The sequence below is a fragment of the Octodon degus genome, unplaced genomic scaffold (genome assembly GCF_000260255.1).
Source record: "Octodon degus isolate 3935 unplaced genomic scaffold, OctDeg1.0 scaffold00026, whole genome shotgun sequence".
Lineage (NCBI taxonomy): Eukaryota > Metazoa > Chordata > Mammalia > Rodentia > Octodontidae > Octodon > Octodon degus.
In genome coordinates, this window is record NW_004524602.1 from 11476570 (window position 1) to 11490757 (window position 14188).

The following is a 14188-nucleotide window of genomic DNA, read 5'->3' on the forward strand; positions in this document are numbered from 1 at the left end:
CGGTCCCTGATGCTTTGCCAAGCTTGTTCTAAGTAGGTGCTTTAGACCACTGAGCCATCTCACCAGCCCCAACCTTGGGTTTATAGTACCTGCTATTTCTGCTCTTGTCTGTCACCCGGCCCCAGCTGGTGGCCTGCTGGGTGGATTGCTGGCAGCCCTGACCAGAGTCCACTCCTCTGCTCTGAGCTATGACGTGTGCCCCTGACAACCTTCTAGGCTTTTCTAGGCCTCATTGTCCCTGTCTCAAAGGGGCAGGGTGTGTCCCCTTGGCTCAGTTGGCCACAACAGTAAGAACCTGGGAGCGTGCTCAGGACAGACCAGCCTGACTCAGCCTTCCCCCACGAAGCTCTTTGTACAGGGTCTGTGACTGACTGCCTTGTGTCCCCAGAGCAGCCATTGACAGGATAGGTGCTATTAGGTAGCCCCTGGGTGTCATTAGAACCCAAGAAATAGGAACCAGGGGAGCAGGGCCATTGGCCCAGAGAGGGGGCTGGGAAACAGCATCTCAGCTGTAGACAGGAGATCTGTGTGCTCGGAAGCTGTGTGCCCTGAACTTGCTGTTTCAGGAGCCCCTGGGGAGGTCTGCTGGGGCGGAGCCATTGAGGGAGGGTGTAAAATTAGCCTGGGTCAGCTCAGTGGTCCCTGGGGTACGAGGAACTGCTTGGGATCCTGATGAGCCCAAGGTGTGTTGGTGGGGGACAGTGGGCACTCAGGTGTCTCATTCTTCTTTGTACCCAGAGCCAATATCCAGCCCTGACAGCAGGGGCAGAGGATCCCAGGGGGGCTGGGATGTGGAGGTTGGGTGCGTGCGCCAGAGGGGCTCCTGCCCAGGAGCAAGGGTGGTCACTGGCTCTGCTGGTAGGGAAAGGGCGTGGCCAGAGCGGTGTGACGTAAGTGGCCAGTCACCTTGCCAGGTGTGCTTGCTTAGACCCACATGAGGGAAGACATTTGTCCTTGCTTTGGCGGGGTGTCGTTGTCACTCTGGTGTGGGTGGGGGTGGTGACACAAGAACCAGCATCCTGCGGGCTGTTTCCTTTACTCTTTCTTGGCTCTGCTGGGCTGTGTGTATGTTGGGAATGGCTGTCACATTGCCCCAGGTCGCTGATACAAGCCAGTGTCCCACATAGCCTGCTACCTGGGCATGTGGGGCCATCCCTGGAGCACGGAGCGAGAGTTTTGTCTTTGGGAAAAGTGAGTGTGCCCTACTGAGCTCTTGAGGCTGCCCCGAGGCGGGCTGAGGGTTGAGAAGACCTACACCTGTTTTGGCCCCGTGAGATTTGGCACCAAGCAGTAGAGCGTGTAGAAGAGGCCTCCTGCCTAGTGTGCGGACTTTGTATTGTTCATGAAGCCAGTTTTGAGATTGTTTCTAATGGATCTATAATGGAAACTCCCCTCCCAGGTCACTGTGGTGGCACCAGGTGCCAGTGACATTTAACTAGCGGTAGGAGGTTCATAGAGCGGTTCACCAACCCACTGAGGGACCCACTGGCTGCTCAGGAGGCCAGATTTGGCTGGATACCTGGTCTGTAGACCTGGCTTTGCCCCTGAAGTGTAACCGTGGGGATTGGGAGGCCTAGACGGATTATTATTTTTTTATTTTTTTGGCGGAACCAGGGATTGAATTCAGGCCCTTGCGCTTGCCAGGGAAGTGGTTATTCCACTGAGCCATCTCCCTGGCCCTTGCCTAGACAGATTTATCTGCCTCATTTAAAGCTGGCAAGATCTTTTAAAAAAATTTTTAAATTTTTTATTTTAATTTTATTTTTATTATTATTTTTTGCAAGCTCTTACTCATCCTTTAGAACCCCTCATAATTGTCCCCTTTCTGAAGCCTTATCCATTCTCATGCTTAGTAAGCTTGTAGTTGAACCTCTGCAAGAGTTGGGTCTAGAGGCAGGAGTCTTAACAGGTTTCCTGCCAGGTCAGAGCCTGAGAGAAGGGGAACAGTAAGGGTAGCGTGGGTGTGGGGCCTCTGGTGACATCACTCCAGGACAGCTCTGCCCCTTCCCAGACTGGAGCAGCTCCCTCTCCATCGCCCTTTTCCGGGCATCTTTTGAAGAATCGTGACATTTTTGTGTGCCCCGTCTTGTGGCCTGACCGCTCCTGTCTGCCCCAGGTGCGAACGCTGTTTGTCAGTGGTCTTCCTGTGGACATCAAACCCAGAGAGCTCTACCTGCTCTTTCGGCCGTTCAAGGTGAGCGGGGCGGGAGGCCGCGGGCCTGGGCCTGGCCTGCGCTGGGTTTGCCCACTGGTGCTCACAGAGCTTAGAGCCTGCTTCCTCCTCTGTGAATAAGGCCCCTGGAAGTTCCCAGTAGCCTCTTCTGTGCAGATGAGGCAGCGCAGGAGGCAGGGTCTGTGCTTCTGCAGCCCAAGGTAGTGCAGCGCACGTGAGTTTGCTGGACTGCGTGGCGCTGGCAGTGGGGTGCGTGCGGGTGGTGTGAGCCGTGTGGGGGCTGGGGACTGGGGCTCCGGCTATGACCGCTGCTTCTCTCCACAGGGATATGAGGGATCCCTGATCAAGCTCACCTCCAGACAGGTACTTGCGCCCGGGCTTTGTCTTCCCTCCAGGCCAGCAGATGAGCTGGCACTGGGGCCTGGGGCCTTTTTCCCTAGAGGAGGCCTGTGGCAGTGGGGACCCAGTCCCTGCCAGCTCTGTCTGTCCTGGGGTGACAGGAAGGTGCCCTCCACATGCCCTGTCTCTACCAGCTAGCCAGCCCAGCCAGCACCAGGGACTTGGGGAACCGTGGGGGTAGGGGCTGGGTCCTGAGCCCTCAAGGTCACGCAGGGTCTCCACTCATGCTTGGCCAGATGAGGCTGGTGCGGGGCGTGGCAGTGCCCACCTGTAATCCCAGCGCTGGGTAGGCTGGGTAGGCTGAGGCAGGAGGGCCAGGGAGCATGAGTTCCAGGCCAGTCTAGAATATGTAGTGAAATTCTTGACCCAAAAATAAAAATAAAAGGGCCTCTCCTGAAAACACAGCGTTTAGGAGCAGGGGAGGGCTCTGTTGGTGGTGTAGTTCTGCGTCGGCCGGCCCCGGGGTGAAAGGGGGGCTGTGGAGAGTGTGCAGCTGCACTTGTGGGTGTGAGCACCCTGCTTTCTCCTCAGCGGGACAAGTACTGCCTCCAGTTAGGTGACAGCCCTTTGCTTTTGTCTTTGTGGTGTGGGGCTGGAACCCACAGCTTCACACATCCAGGCAAGGGTTCTGCCCCATGCAACAGCCTCAACCTTGGTCTTTTTTTTTTCTTTTTGGTACTAGGACTTGAACTCAGGATCTTGCACTTGCCAGGCAGGCGCTATGCTTCTGTGCTATATTCCCAGCCCCCTTTTTAAAGGCTGGCGAGATAGCTCAGTGGTCTAAAGCGTCTGCTTAGGCAAGCTTATTCAGGTGCAGGGGATCAAGGTTCCATCCCTGGCACCACATATTGCACCAGCCACCCCTCAGTGTGGGCTGATCTGCCCCCCCAATAAATAAATAAAAAGGCAAGGTCTTGCTGTATAATTAAGCCAGGCCTTGAACTTAACGGTGTAGCCCTGGCTGGCCTGGAACTCAAGAGAATCTTCCTGCCTCAGCCTTCCAAGTGTTGGGATTACAGGTGTGCACCACCACGCCCAGCAACCTGGGTCTTTTTGTTTGTGAGGATAAATGTGGTAGAGATGTCAGGGTGTTCTCTTTTTCTCCTACTAGCCTGTTGGTTTTGTGATCTTTGACAGCCGGGCAGGTGCAGAAGCGGCCAAGAATGCGCTGAACGTGAGTAGGCAGAGAACAGGCCTTTCTCCAAAACCATGGTCCTCTCGGCAATGAGCGTCCCTGTCTGTCCTCTGCAGATCCTTCGCCCTTTCCCACTCCATGCCCAAGAAGGGGGCCAGGGCTAGGCTTTATTTCCCAGCAGTCCCAGGGCAGGGTGCTTGGCTGGCCCTCAGTGACAGGCGTCACCATATCCACGAGCAGTCCCGTTGTGCCCCCAGGGTATGTCCAAGCCTGTGTGGAGCTGGTTTCTGTTGTCTAGTGTGCAGCTTTCTTGTCCTTCCCACGCAGGGCATTCGCTTTGATCCTGAGAACCCCCAGACCCTGAGGCTCGAATTTGCCAAGGCCAACACCAAGATGGCCAAGAGCAAGCTGATGGCGACACCAAATCCTAGCAGCGTTCACCCGGCCCTGGGAGCGCATTTCATCACACGGGACCCCTGTGAGTGGCGCTCGGCCTTGTGTGGGGTCGCATGCAGGGCAGGCCTCCTGATCCTGGTGCCCGTGCTCCTTGGACCCATAGGTACCCCTCTGAGACGCGGGCTTCCTGCGCTGTAGGGCTGCCCAGTCTGTTCTCTGCCTTCTCTGATTTCTCTGTCAGGATGGGCTGAGATTGTCTCCGATCCTCTTGAGTCAGGCAGGGCCACGGCCACATGGCTTTCTTCACTACTCTGGGGTCCTCTGCAGTGTGGGGAGGGGCCATGGTTCTGGGGCCCCCTCTCTGTTTGGAAAGGGGTGTGGGGATGGGCACTGACGTTGGAGGCCGTCGTATCCCGCTGTAGATGACCTGATGGGTGCTGCTCTGATCCCTGCGTCCCCAGAGGCCTGGACTCCTTACCCCCTGTACAGTGCAGACCTGACGCCCACCATCTCGCACAGTGCCTTCACTTACCCAGCTGCCACTGCGGCTGCCACCCTGCATGCTCAGGTAAGTTCTGGGGGGTGTGGGGAACTCCAGCTACTGGGGCTTCATCCATTATGACCTGCTGAGCCCTGGGGAGCTGTGTGTTTCTGCTCTTGGGACTCAGAATCCCACCAAAGGTCAGCAGAGAGCGCCCAAGGAGGATACTGGCAGAGCACATGGGCACTGAGAGGGAGGCACCTGCAGGCTAGGACCCTCTTGTCCACCTCTGACAACAGGACCACGACTCCCCTAACCAAGCCAAGCCTAGCTGGACCACCTGCCTCTGCCTCATCCTGTCTTTGTGAACTTTATAAGCTTTTAAGATGTTTATGCCTTGATCTGCTGCTTGTCTGGAAGCCTATTAGAGGACCCCTTGGGGACAGCGCATGGGGGTGCTGATAACCTGTTGAGTGCTTGCTCCTGTTCCCCTGAAGTCTGGACCTCTGCAGCCATAGGGAGCAAGGGGGGAAGGGCTCTGTGCCTGTGCCAGCCCCGCCCCTGGGAGGGGTTTTGAGATGAGCTGTGCAGTTCACAAAATGTGAAGTTGAGGTCTGGGGGCCACGCCTTTATTTATTTATTTTTGGTGGTACTAGGGATCGAACTCAGGACCTTGCGCTTGCTAGGCAAGCACTTATTCCGCTGAGCTATCTCCCTGGCCCAGGGCCACGCCTTTAGCAGATTGCTTCTCTGCCAAGGATCCTCCTGTATGGCACCTTGTAAAGGGCCTGACTGCTACTATTCCCTGGCTGTGCCCTTAGACAGCTGGAGGATCCATCTGAGGCTGGCAGGAGGATAGAGATGTCCCTGGAAGGGACTCTTGTGCACCATTTCCAGGGTGGCACTGCCTGGGGAGCTGGGGAGCCAGCATGCAGGTCTGTGCGGCATGGGTTCTTGGGGCTGCGGGGAAGAATGGTCACTGCCTCGCTGTGCCCCTTGCCGCAGCCCCTGCTCTGCTGCAGTTCGCTGTGTGGAGGTTAGGGCCCAGGCCCTGACTGAAAAGGGTGTTAGCAGATGGGGGAGGGGCTGTGCCCTGTCTGAGATCCTGGCCTGTGAGGAGGTGGGAGCCAGGTACAGTAGGTTTGTCAGGTGCGGCTGGGGCTGGCACTCCGCTGTCCTCCTCGGCTGTGTGCACAGAGCTGCATGCCCGCCTGTTGTCCGTTCCCTTGTCCGTGCTGGGCCTGCAGCTCCAGCCTGGATCCCAGCTGCCTCCTGCCTCTAGGCGGGCTGCTCATCTGGTCTCCACTTCCTTCTGTCGCCAAGGCCAGGGCCACCGCGGAACAGTGCCGGGGGCTGCTTCTGCTGTGATGTTTCTTGTCCCTGTTGTCTGGGTGTCTGGCATCTGTGGGACTGGAGGCCACCCCAAAGGATAGTAAGTGGCGTTTTCGGGGAGGTAGATTAATGACATTATTTCTGCCATTGCTGTGCAGGCTGGTTGGACATCCACCTCCGCGGTAGTGAAAGGGCTGCAAGACGCAGTCAGAGAGCGTCTTCCTCTTGTCTGAGTCCGCAACCCCTCTGGTGGTCTTCAACACCACCTGAGACACGCCAAATGCCTGTAAATAAGGAGTGTGGGCACTGATCTAAGCCGGAAGTACGGAACCCAAGCAGCTGTGGGGGAGCTGGGGAGCCTGTGCTGTTTTCCCCTAGTCCCGGGGTGCAGGGCTGGCTGTGGGTGGGCGGCCCTGGAGCTTGGTCCCCTCTTGGCCTCGGTCAGCTTGCTGCCTCGTCTTTGGGCAGGATGCATAAAGCCAGTGGCGTGGAGAGGGTCCCTTCATCTCTTGGAGGGTGTGATTTCGGTTTCCATTTCCACCTGGGAGCAGGGTATAAGGAAGCCCACGCGTACAAACCTTTCATTCAGGTCTGTATGTGAGGGTAGCTCAGCGCGAGACTGAGCCCCAGGCCTGCATGAAACAGGCCATCTAGTTTATCATCCTGTTTGAGCGTTTTGAGTCAGGATATTGGTATGCAACCCAGGCTGGCCTTGAACTGGAAAGTGCTCCTCCTGCTTCAGCCAGGAGATCTCAGTAAGGCTAGTGACTGCAACACCGTTCTGGTTGTTCCCAGGCACGTTAGAAGGTCCAGGCGCAGGCTCGCCAGCCTCGGTGCGCATTAGTTCTGACTTTCTGAGGTGTGAGGCCCATTTCTGTTGGTTTGGGTGTCGCAGGTAGGAGCCTCCCTTTGCCCACTTGGGTTCTTCGCAGACAGCGCTGAGATCTGGGAGGGGCTGGGGCTGCACCTTCTCTCCTTGTTCTGGAAGCAGCCCATGAGATTGCCCCTCAGGAGTCCCTACTTGGCCGGGACAGCTGGGGCCCTGTGTGCAGCCCTTCCCCTGGGTAGGGGCTCCTGCTCCGCTCTGAGTCAGGAAGAGATCTGGGAAGAGACAGGCCGCTTCCTGAGGCCTTGGGCTTATGGCTGCCCCTGAAGGGGAAGAGTGGCAGCAGCGAGGGGCATTGTCAGCGTGGCTGGGACCCAGAGGCTGCTCTAGTAGAGCTGCCTGTGCCCCTCACCAGTCCCCTGCAGGGCTGGCTCCTCACTGCACCGCTCCTGGGGTGCTGCTTTGCCTAGGGCGCCTGGAGCCAAACTGAGCCACAAGCAGCACTGTTTCCTCCCGTGTGTCCTTCTAGGCCACTGGCCTGTGAGGCCAGGCAGAGTGCCCTGTGCACATGTCCTTCCAGATGTTCCCGAGGCAAGAACAGTGCCTTTGGTGTGGTGCAGGGTTCAGTGAAGGTGGACCTGGTGGTGGTCTTGGGTCAGCTGTATTATGGGGACAGCGGTGCCCTGTACTCAGAGCTGCAGAGGGGTTCTGGCATAGGGTTAGGGGTTGGGAGGTGCAGGCATGAGGGCTGCCGGCCTCTGCCTTCCTACAGCACCCAGGAGGGTTTGTTGTCCCATGTTGTGCTGCCCAGGATGTAGGCATGAGCTCTACCAGAGGGCCTGGCACTGCTTGGTGTCCTCTCTGCTCCCCAAGACCCAGGGGTCATTGGCGGCCAGACAGGTAGCTAGTAGGTGTCTGGTGACCCACCCCTCTCTTTCCTAAGTTCCCACAGTAGTCCGAGGTGCTGTGCACCCTTCCCTGACATGGTGCCCATGAGTGTAGGGAGTCACTCACCTGGGCCTCCTCTGGCAAATGTTGCCAGGCCCTGGCAAGGACTCCTGAGGCGGCTGGGCTCTCAAGGGTGGTGGGTTCTGAGGCCCAGGAAAGAAGTAGAAGCATCAGCTAGGTCTCCCGCTAGCGTCTTTCTGTAGACCTAAAGAAGAACATGATTTTATATGCAGGTGCAGGGACTGGGGTTCGATCTTCTGGTGCCGTGCTGGCCTGGCCTGGCCCGTGCCCCTGGGTGTGCTGAGACTGGGATTGAGACTGGGTATGATGGTGGTGCTGGCTGGAGCCTTTAATCCCAGCCCTTGGGAGGCTGAAAGCAGGCGGATCACTATAGGTTTGATCTGTGTAGTGAGGCCCTTTGACCCTGTACTAAAAAGGACATTTTATTTATTTATTTATTTATTTTGCGGGGGGGTGGGGCAGAACCAGTGATTGAACTCAGGCCCTTGTGCTTGCCAGGGAAGCACTTATTCCACTGAGCCATCTCCCCAGCCCTCTTACATTTTAAAAAAACAAGTTTATTAGGTTCACTCTCCTGACTGTGGTCTTTCTCGCTCTCTGAGCAAAGGGGAGAAGGCAGATTGTTGGCACCACTCTGTGTGGCTTGGGGCTGGTGCCGTCTGAGTCATCTGGGCAGCCTCTGGCCTGCAGAGATGCTGGGGCAGATGAGGTACTGGTGCCGGTGAAGTGTCATGTGAGGGTGAGGGTCAGTGACAGTCCCCACCACACCTGGCTCCTGATGTGGCATCTTTTGCAGATGCGCTGGTTCCCGTCCTCTGATGCCACCCAGCAGGGATGGAAATATCGCCAGTTCTGCTAGTGCTGGTAAGTGCTGGCCCCGGGACCGGTTCTGGGCATCCCTCTGCTGGGCCCTTCTCCCCTCACCCCTGGTACTTCACCAGGCTCGCTGCATTCTCCCCATGAGGAAAGGAAGCCCCTGGCCCTGCTCACGGCCGCCTCTCTTGCCCTTCCAGGTCTTGTCCAGGGAGCTGACACTGGTCCGTGGGTGGGGCCAGCACAGGCCCCCGAGTTTCCACAGCCCCCTGAGGCCTGTGCAGTGCTCCCGTTCCCTCCAGAGACTGTTGACTCCTACAGCTGTGCTAAGTGGACCACGTCCCATGTCTGTTCCTTGTGCCACCCCAAAACCCTTACCCTGATTTGCTTTGTTCTGTGGATGCCCACAGGAAAGCGAGGCATTTACTTTGCATGTTGCCTGGCACCAGTGACTTAGCCTGTGTAGATGTGAGTGTAGTGTGTGTTCACACCATTGCCATAGCAGTGGGTCCTGGTGCTCTTGGTCTTGGTGCCTGGGGCTGCCCGCCTACTTCTGGGAGGCCTGGGCCCCGTGGCACCCACACTTCTGGCTGCACTGCACCCCGCACCCAGCAGCCGACCAGCGTTGCCTTTCCCCGCATCCCTAGTCATCCTGGGGCCGACGGTCACCCGCCACGGTGTGCCCACCCCACTGCTCCTCACTCTCCAAACCTTGAAACCAGAACGTGGAAAGTATTTCTGTACCCTGGGTAAGAAAATATTTATGCATCCTAAAGGATTTTTCATGTGTGTACCACTTAATTATTAAAGAGACCTCGTTCGCCCTGTCAGATAAGTTTAACGTTTAGTTCGAGGCATGAGGAAGCAGCGGCTTTTGTTCTGCAGCAGGGAGCCTTGTGTCAGGCGTGGTTTAAGGAAAATGAAGGAAAAGTCATGCAATTTTGTTTTGCGTTGTAAGCAAACTGCTTTGTTTTTTGTTGCGGCTGCAATTGTCTTGCCATTTCAGACGTGGGGGCAAGGTGGCTGTTGTCCTTGCTGATCCTGTGAGAATGTGAACCTGGATAATATATGAAAATATGAAATAAAAAACTCGAAAGCAGCTGCTCTGTCACCTCTGCGTCTAACTGCAGATGCAGGCTGCAGGCTGCAGGTACAGTCACCAGGGGCTCAGCAGGGAGGGCCGCGGGCTCCGCCAGCTGCCTCTGGCCTGGCACCTGTCCCGAGGGGCCCCTGCCTGGGCTGCAGCCGAGTCCCAGCAGGGGATGTGTGGGGTTCAGGTTCCTGAGCTGGCGGCGCTCAGCCTGGGCTGCCCAGGGCAGTGGTCAGGTGTGCACAGCCACCCTGTTTCTGTCCTTGCGTTCTGCACTCCTGATTTGCTCTTCACACGTGCATGGGCCCTGGGAGCCACTGCACCCCTGTGCCTGGTACAGAGGGCAGGTGAGCCCCAGAGCCTGCCCTAGATAAAGCCAGGCTGGCTGCCTGGCTCTGTCACTGCCCAACCCACACCCCACTGTCAACCCTGGCACCACTCCATACCGCGCCTAGCCCCTTCTGCAGCCCAGTGCTGCCCTGTTGGCCTGGGCCTAAGGTGCTCATGCATGGTGACCAGAAAGGCAGGAGGAGGAAGAGAAGCCTGGATGCCAGAGGGACGGTCACAGGGACCAGAGGCAGCTCCAGGAGAGGGTGACGCTGTCTCTCACGTTGCCGTGCTGTTCGAGCTAGCAGGCACTAGCCAAGCTGGCCTTAGGCCTCCTGGCTGCCGACCCCTATGGCTGAGTACACCTGACCTACTTATGCCAAAGGGAACCACTGGGGCTTCCAGGGTAGTGAATTATTCAGCCGGGGCATTTCTGAGAGGGGCAGGAAAGCTGTTCCATAATTCAAAGGCCCGGAGCCTGGGCGTCCCTGGAGCTTGTGTCCTGCATGGCCACCGAGCAGATGGAAGAGAAGGGAGCGAAGGAGGGGAGGCTGATGGCCTGCGTACCTGACCTAGCCTCGCTCATTGAAAGGGTTACCTGGCTTCTGTTACCTGGTGTCTCTCGGAAGTGCTTTGTGGCGACCTGAGCCCTATCCCAGATCTCTTCCCAGAGTTGCTGACAGTTCCTCAGGCAGAAGAGGCCATCTGCACATGTGTTCCCGTCCCCTTCCTACACACCCACCCACCCTGCTCTGGGAGAGGCCTGGAGGCAATGTGAACCTGCTGCCCCGAGGTACCTATGTGGGGTGCAGCTGCCTGGCCAGCTGGAATGTGACTGTTACCTTGAGGCTCTGAAAGGAGGGTGGGTTCCCACTGCCTGGGTTGTATGGTGGGGACTTGGTGATGGCGGCATGAGCCCTTAGGCTATGGGACCTGGAGACCCCTGTGAGGTCCCTGAGGTGCAAGAAGGGCCACACCCCCCAGGCAGGGCTGACTGCTGCCTCCTGGCTTCTTGAATGGGGTCAAGGATGGGACCCATGAGGGGCTCCCGAGGTCAGATACCTGCCTTCACAGGGCTTGAAAACTAGAATCACTCTTTCAGCAGCCACAGCAGAGTCCCTTCCCCTGCCCTGTGAAGCAGTGGACAGGTGGCTGCTTTATTTTTATTATTTTATTTTTTTTGTGTGTGTGTTCATTTGCATCTTTATTTTGCAAGCTGTGGCGCAGCTCCCCAGTTCTCACCTCCAAAGAAAAGGGGAAGAAAAGGGCCAAGTGCTGGGCAAAAAAGGGGAAAGTCTCTACAGGATTCGCCGTGTCTTCTCTTTTCCTTCAAGGTGTTCGTGTCACAGTGCATGCATAGACTCACGTGTGCCACTGCCTCCCCAAAGTTGTCACCATACCATCACGGGAGGAGAGACAAATGGAGCTCTTGTGGAGGACATGAGGGTGGCTTTGCAAGGTGGCTGCTTTAGTGTCAGGAGGGCAGTGCCTGTCATGTGCACTCTTCAGCTGTGCTCCTTGGGGACAGCAGGTTCACTTCCAGAGCCTGGATGCAAGCTTGGGTCTGTGTCTTCTGCCCCTCCCACTGGGCCATACTCTGTTTCTCTTGGAGGTCTTGGTCTAAAAATGATAGTCTTTTGTTGGAGTATAGGTCCTGTGCTTGATCAGGGGACAGAGAAGCCTCAGTGAACACACAGCCTCAGCCTTTGTCTGGCCTTTGACCTAGGAGTCAGCCATGTGAGCTGACAGGACCCACTTGGCCCTGGGCAACGCAGGAGCTTTGCTGCTGGGCTGGCGGGCTGTGGGGCTGGCGGGCTGCTGGGCTGCTGGGCTGCCGGGCTGGCGGGCTGGCGGGCTGGCGGGCTGGCGGGCTGTGGGGCTGGCGGGCTGCCGGGCTGCTGGGCTGCTGGGCTGCCGGGCTGGCGGGCTGGCGGGCTGGCGGGCTGCGGGGCTGCCGGGCTGGCGGGCTGGCGGGCTGGCGGTATCTGGCCGTATCTGGCCGTATCTGGCCGTATCTGGCTGGCTGTATCTGCGCTTCCTTTGCATGTCTTCCCAAGTAGAGAAGACACAGCACCAGCACCCGTTAGGAGGAGACCGATAAAGGAATGGCTCTTGCATCCCATGGAAACCTACCATCTCCCTCCCCACAAGATTATATTTTTTCTTGACTCTCCTCCCAAGGTTCTCTTGGGGGTTAATGATAGCACAAGGTGGTGCTTAATGCTTGGTAGGTGCTAAGTTTGGTTTCAGGTTTTTTTTTGGGGGGTGGTAGTGGGGATTGAACCCAGGGCCTTGTCCCAGCCCTTTTTCTTTTGTTATTTTTATTTTTGTCTCAGTAAGTTTCCCAGGCTGAGCTCAAAGCAGTCTTCCTACCTCAGTCTCCCAGAGAGTGCTGGTGTCCACCATGTGCCATCATGCCAGGCTCTCAGTTTTCCAGGATTGTCCTGTCTTTTTCCCACGTTTTTACCAGGAGGTGAAATCAATTCCAACTGACACCCCCCGACTGTTTACTCAGGGCCTGAGGTAAAGGTTTTAATCACACATCTACCTAGAGGAGAGCCTTTTTAAAAAACGTATTTGGTACATGGTCTTCAGGGTCTCATTACCTGTTTTCAGCCTCCTAAGAGCTGGGATTACAGCTGCCGCCACACCCAGTATCTGGCAGTCTCAGGGCCGTGGGCCAGCATGGTGTGCTGTGGCTGCACTGTGTCTAAACAGGCGCTTTAGTCCGCTGAGCTATGTGGTCGGCCCTGAGGGGAGCGTCTTGGGAGAAGGTGTTGAGGCCCCAGGCAGTTTGGGACCAGATCTTACTGAGGCCTCTTAGCTAGCAAGCCTGCTGGAAGAGCCCTGGGAGGTACTTCTGCACAGTCATCTACCCTGGGGTCACAGAGCCCAGAAAGCAAAGGCTTGGTTCCAAAGCTGTGTACTTCCCTGTGTGGCAGGATGATTCTGTCACATGGACTCCCAAGGTCTGGGGTTCCTTCAACTTTTTTTTTTTTTGCTTTTTTGAGACAGGGTCTTGCTGTGCGGTTCAGGCTGGCCTTGCGCTCATTTCATAGCCCAGGCTGGTCTCGAACTCAAAGCAGTCCTTTGGCCTCAGCCTCCTGAGTGCTGGGATCACAGGCATGTGCCACCATGCCCCACTTTCCTTCAAGTTTTTTTTTTTTTTTTGAGGAACCGGGGGTTGAACTCAGGCCCTTGTGCTTGCCAGGGAGGCGCTTATTCTACTGAACCATCTCCCCAGCCCCTAAAAAAAACTTTAAAAAGAATCTTTTTTAAAAAAAGAAAAAAAGAATCTTTTATCTGTTTGGTACAGGGTCTCACCATGCAGCTCAGCCTCGATGATCCTCTGTCTCAGCCTCCCCAGCGCTGGGGTTATAGGCCTGTCCCAATACACCCAGTTTTTTTTTTTTTTTTTTTTTTTTTTTTGCAGAACCGGGGATTGAACTCAGGCCCTTGCGCTTGCCAGAGAAGCACTTATTCCATTGAGCCATCTCCCCGGCCCCTTTACACCCAGTTTTGATGGCCAGCACAGTATGTGGTATTGGAGATCGAACCTGGGTCCTTGTGCTTGCTAAGCAGGCACTTAGATTGCCAAGCTTATCTTCAGCTCACTTTCCTTCAACTCTTGAGAGACCCCATTTTGGGATGGATTCCCAGGGTGAGCAGGAGGAAAGAGCTGAGAAATGGCTTTATTTATTTATTTAGAAATGTCTTTAGTAGCCTGGCTAAGAAATATACTAGGGCTGGTGAGATGGCTCAGTGGTCTAAAGCACCTACTTAGAACAAGCTTAGCAAAGCACCGGGACCGCAGTTCAATCCCCCAGCACCACATGCCAGCCAGCCCGCCCCCTAGTGGGCTGACCTGGCCCCACACACACAAATAAATAAATATCTGGTGTCCCCCCCCCCAAAAAAAAAGACTGTATTGCCTAGTATGACCTGCCATTGTGGCTGATCAGGAGGCCAGGGCAGGAGGGTGGCCCGTCTGAGAGCAGCCTGCGCAATTCAGACTCAAAATGCAGTGGTACCTTGCTACTTATTAACTGCCCTTGAGAGACAGGATAGGCACCGACACCCCAAGTTCTAGCGTCCACTGACCAGTCGGGCAGGACAGTGTCTTCAGGACAGTGTCAGCATGTTTCTCTGCCATATTAGACAACTTTCTTTTTTTTTTATTTTTTTTATTTTTTATTTGAGAGAGAGAGAGAGAGAGAGAGAGAGAGAGAGAGAGAGAGAGAGAGAGA

At 56.2% G+C, this 14188-nt stretch overlaps 1 protein-coding gene across 1 annotated transcript in view; it reads left to right on the forward strand.

The window, feature by feature from the left end:
- Positions 1-9614, forward strand: part of Rbpms2 (RNA binding protein, mRNA processing factor 2) — a 25294-nt gene extending 15680 nt beyond the window's left edge. Inside the window, exons 2-8 of the mRNA XM_023712573.1 lie at positions 2117-2194; positions 2498-2536; positions 3684-3746; positions 4035-4185; positions 4526-4671; positions 8508-8575; positions 8725-9614. Of these exons, the coding sequence (XP_023568341.1) occupies positions 2117-2194; positions 2498-2536; positions 3684-3746; positions 4035-4185; positions 4526-4671; positions 8508-8570 (540 nt within the window). The 3' untranslated portion in view covers positions 8571-8575; positions 8725-9614. The remainder of the gene's footprint in view (positions 1-2116; positions 2195-2497; positions 2537-3683; positions 3747-4034; positions 4186-4525; positions 4672-8507; positions 8576-8724) is intronic.
- The last annotated feature ends 4574 nt before the right edge of the window (positions 9615-14188 follow it).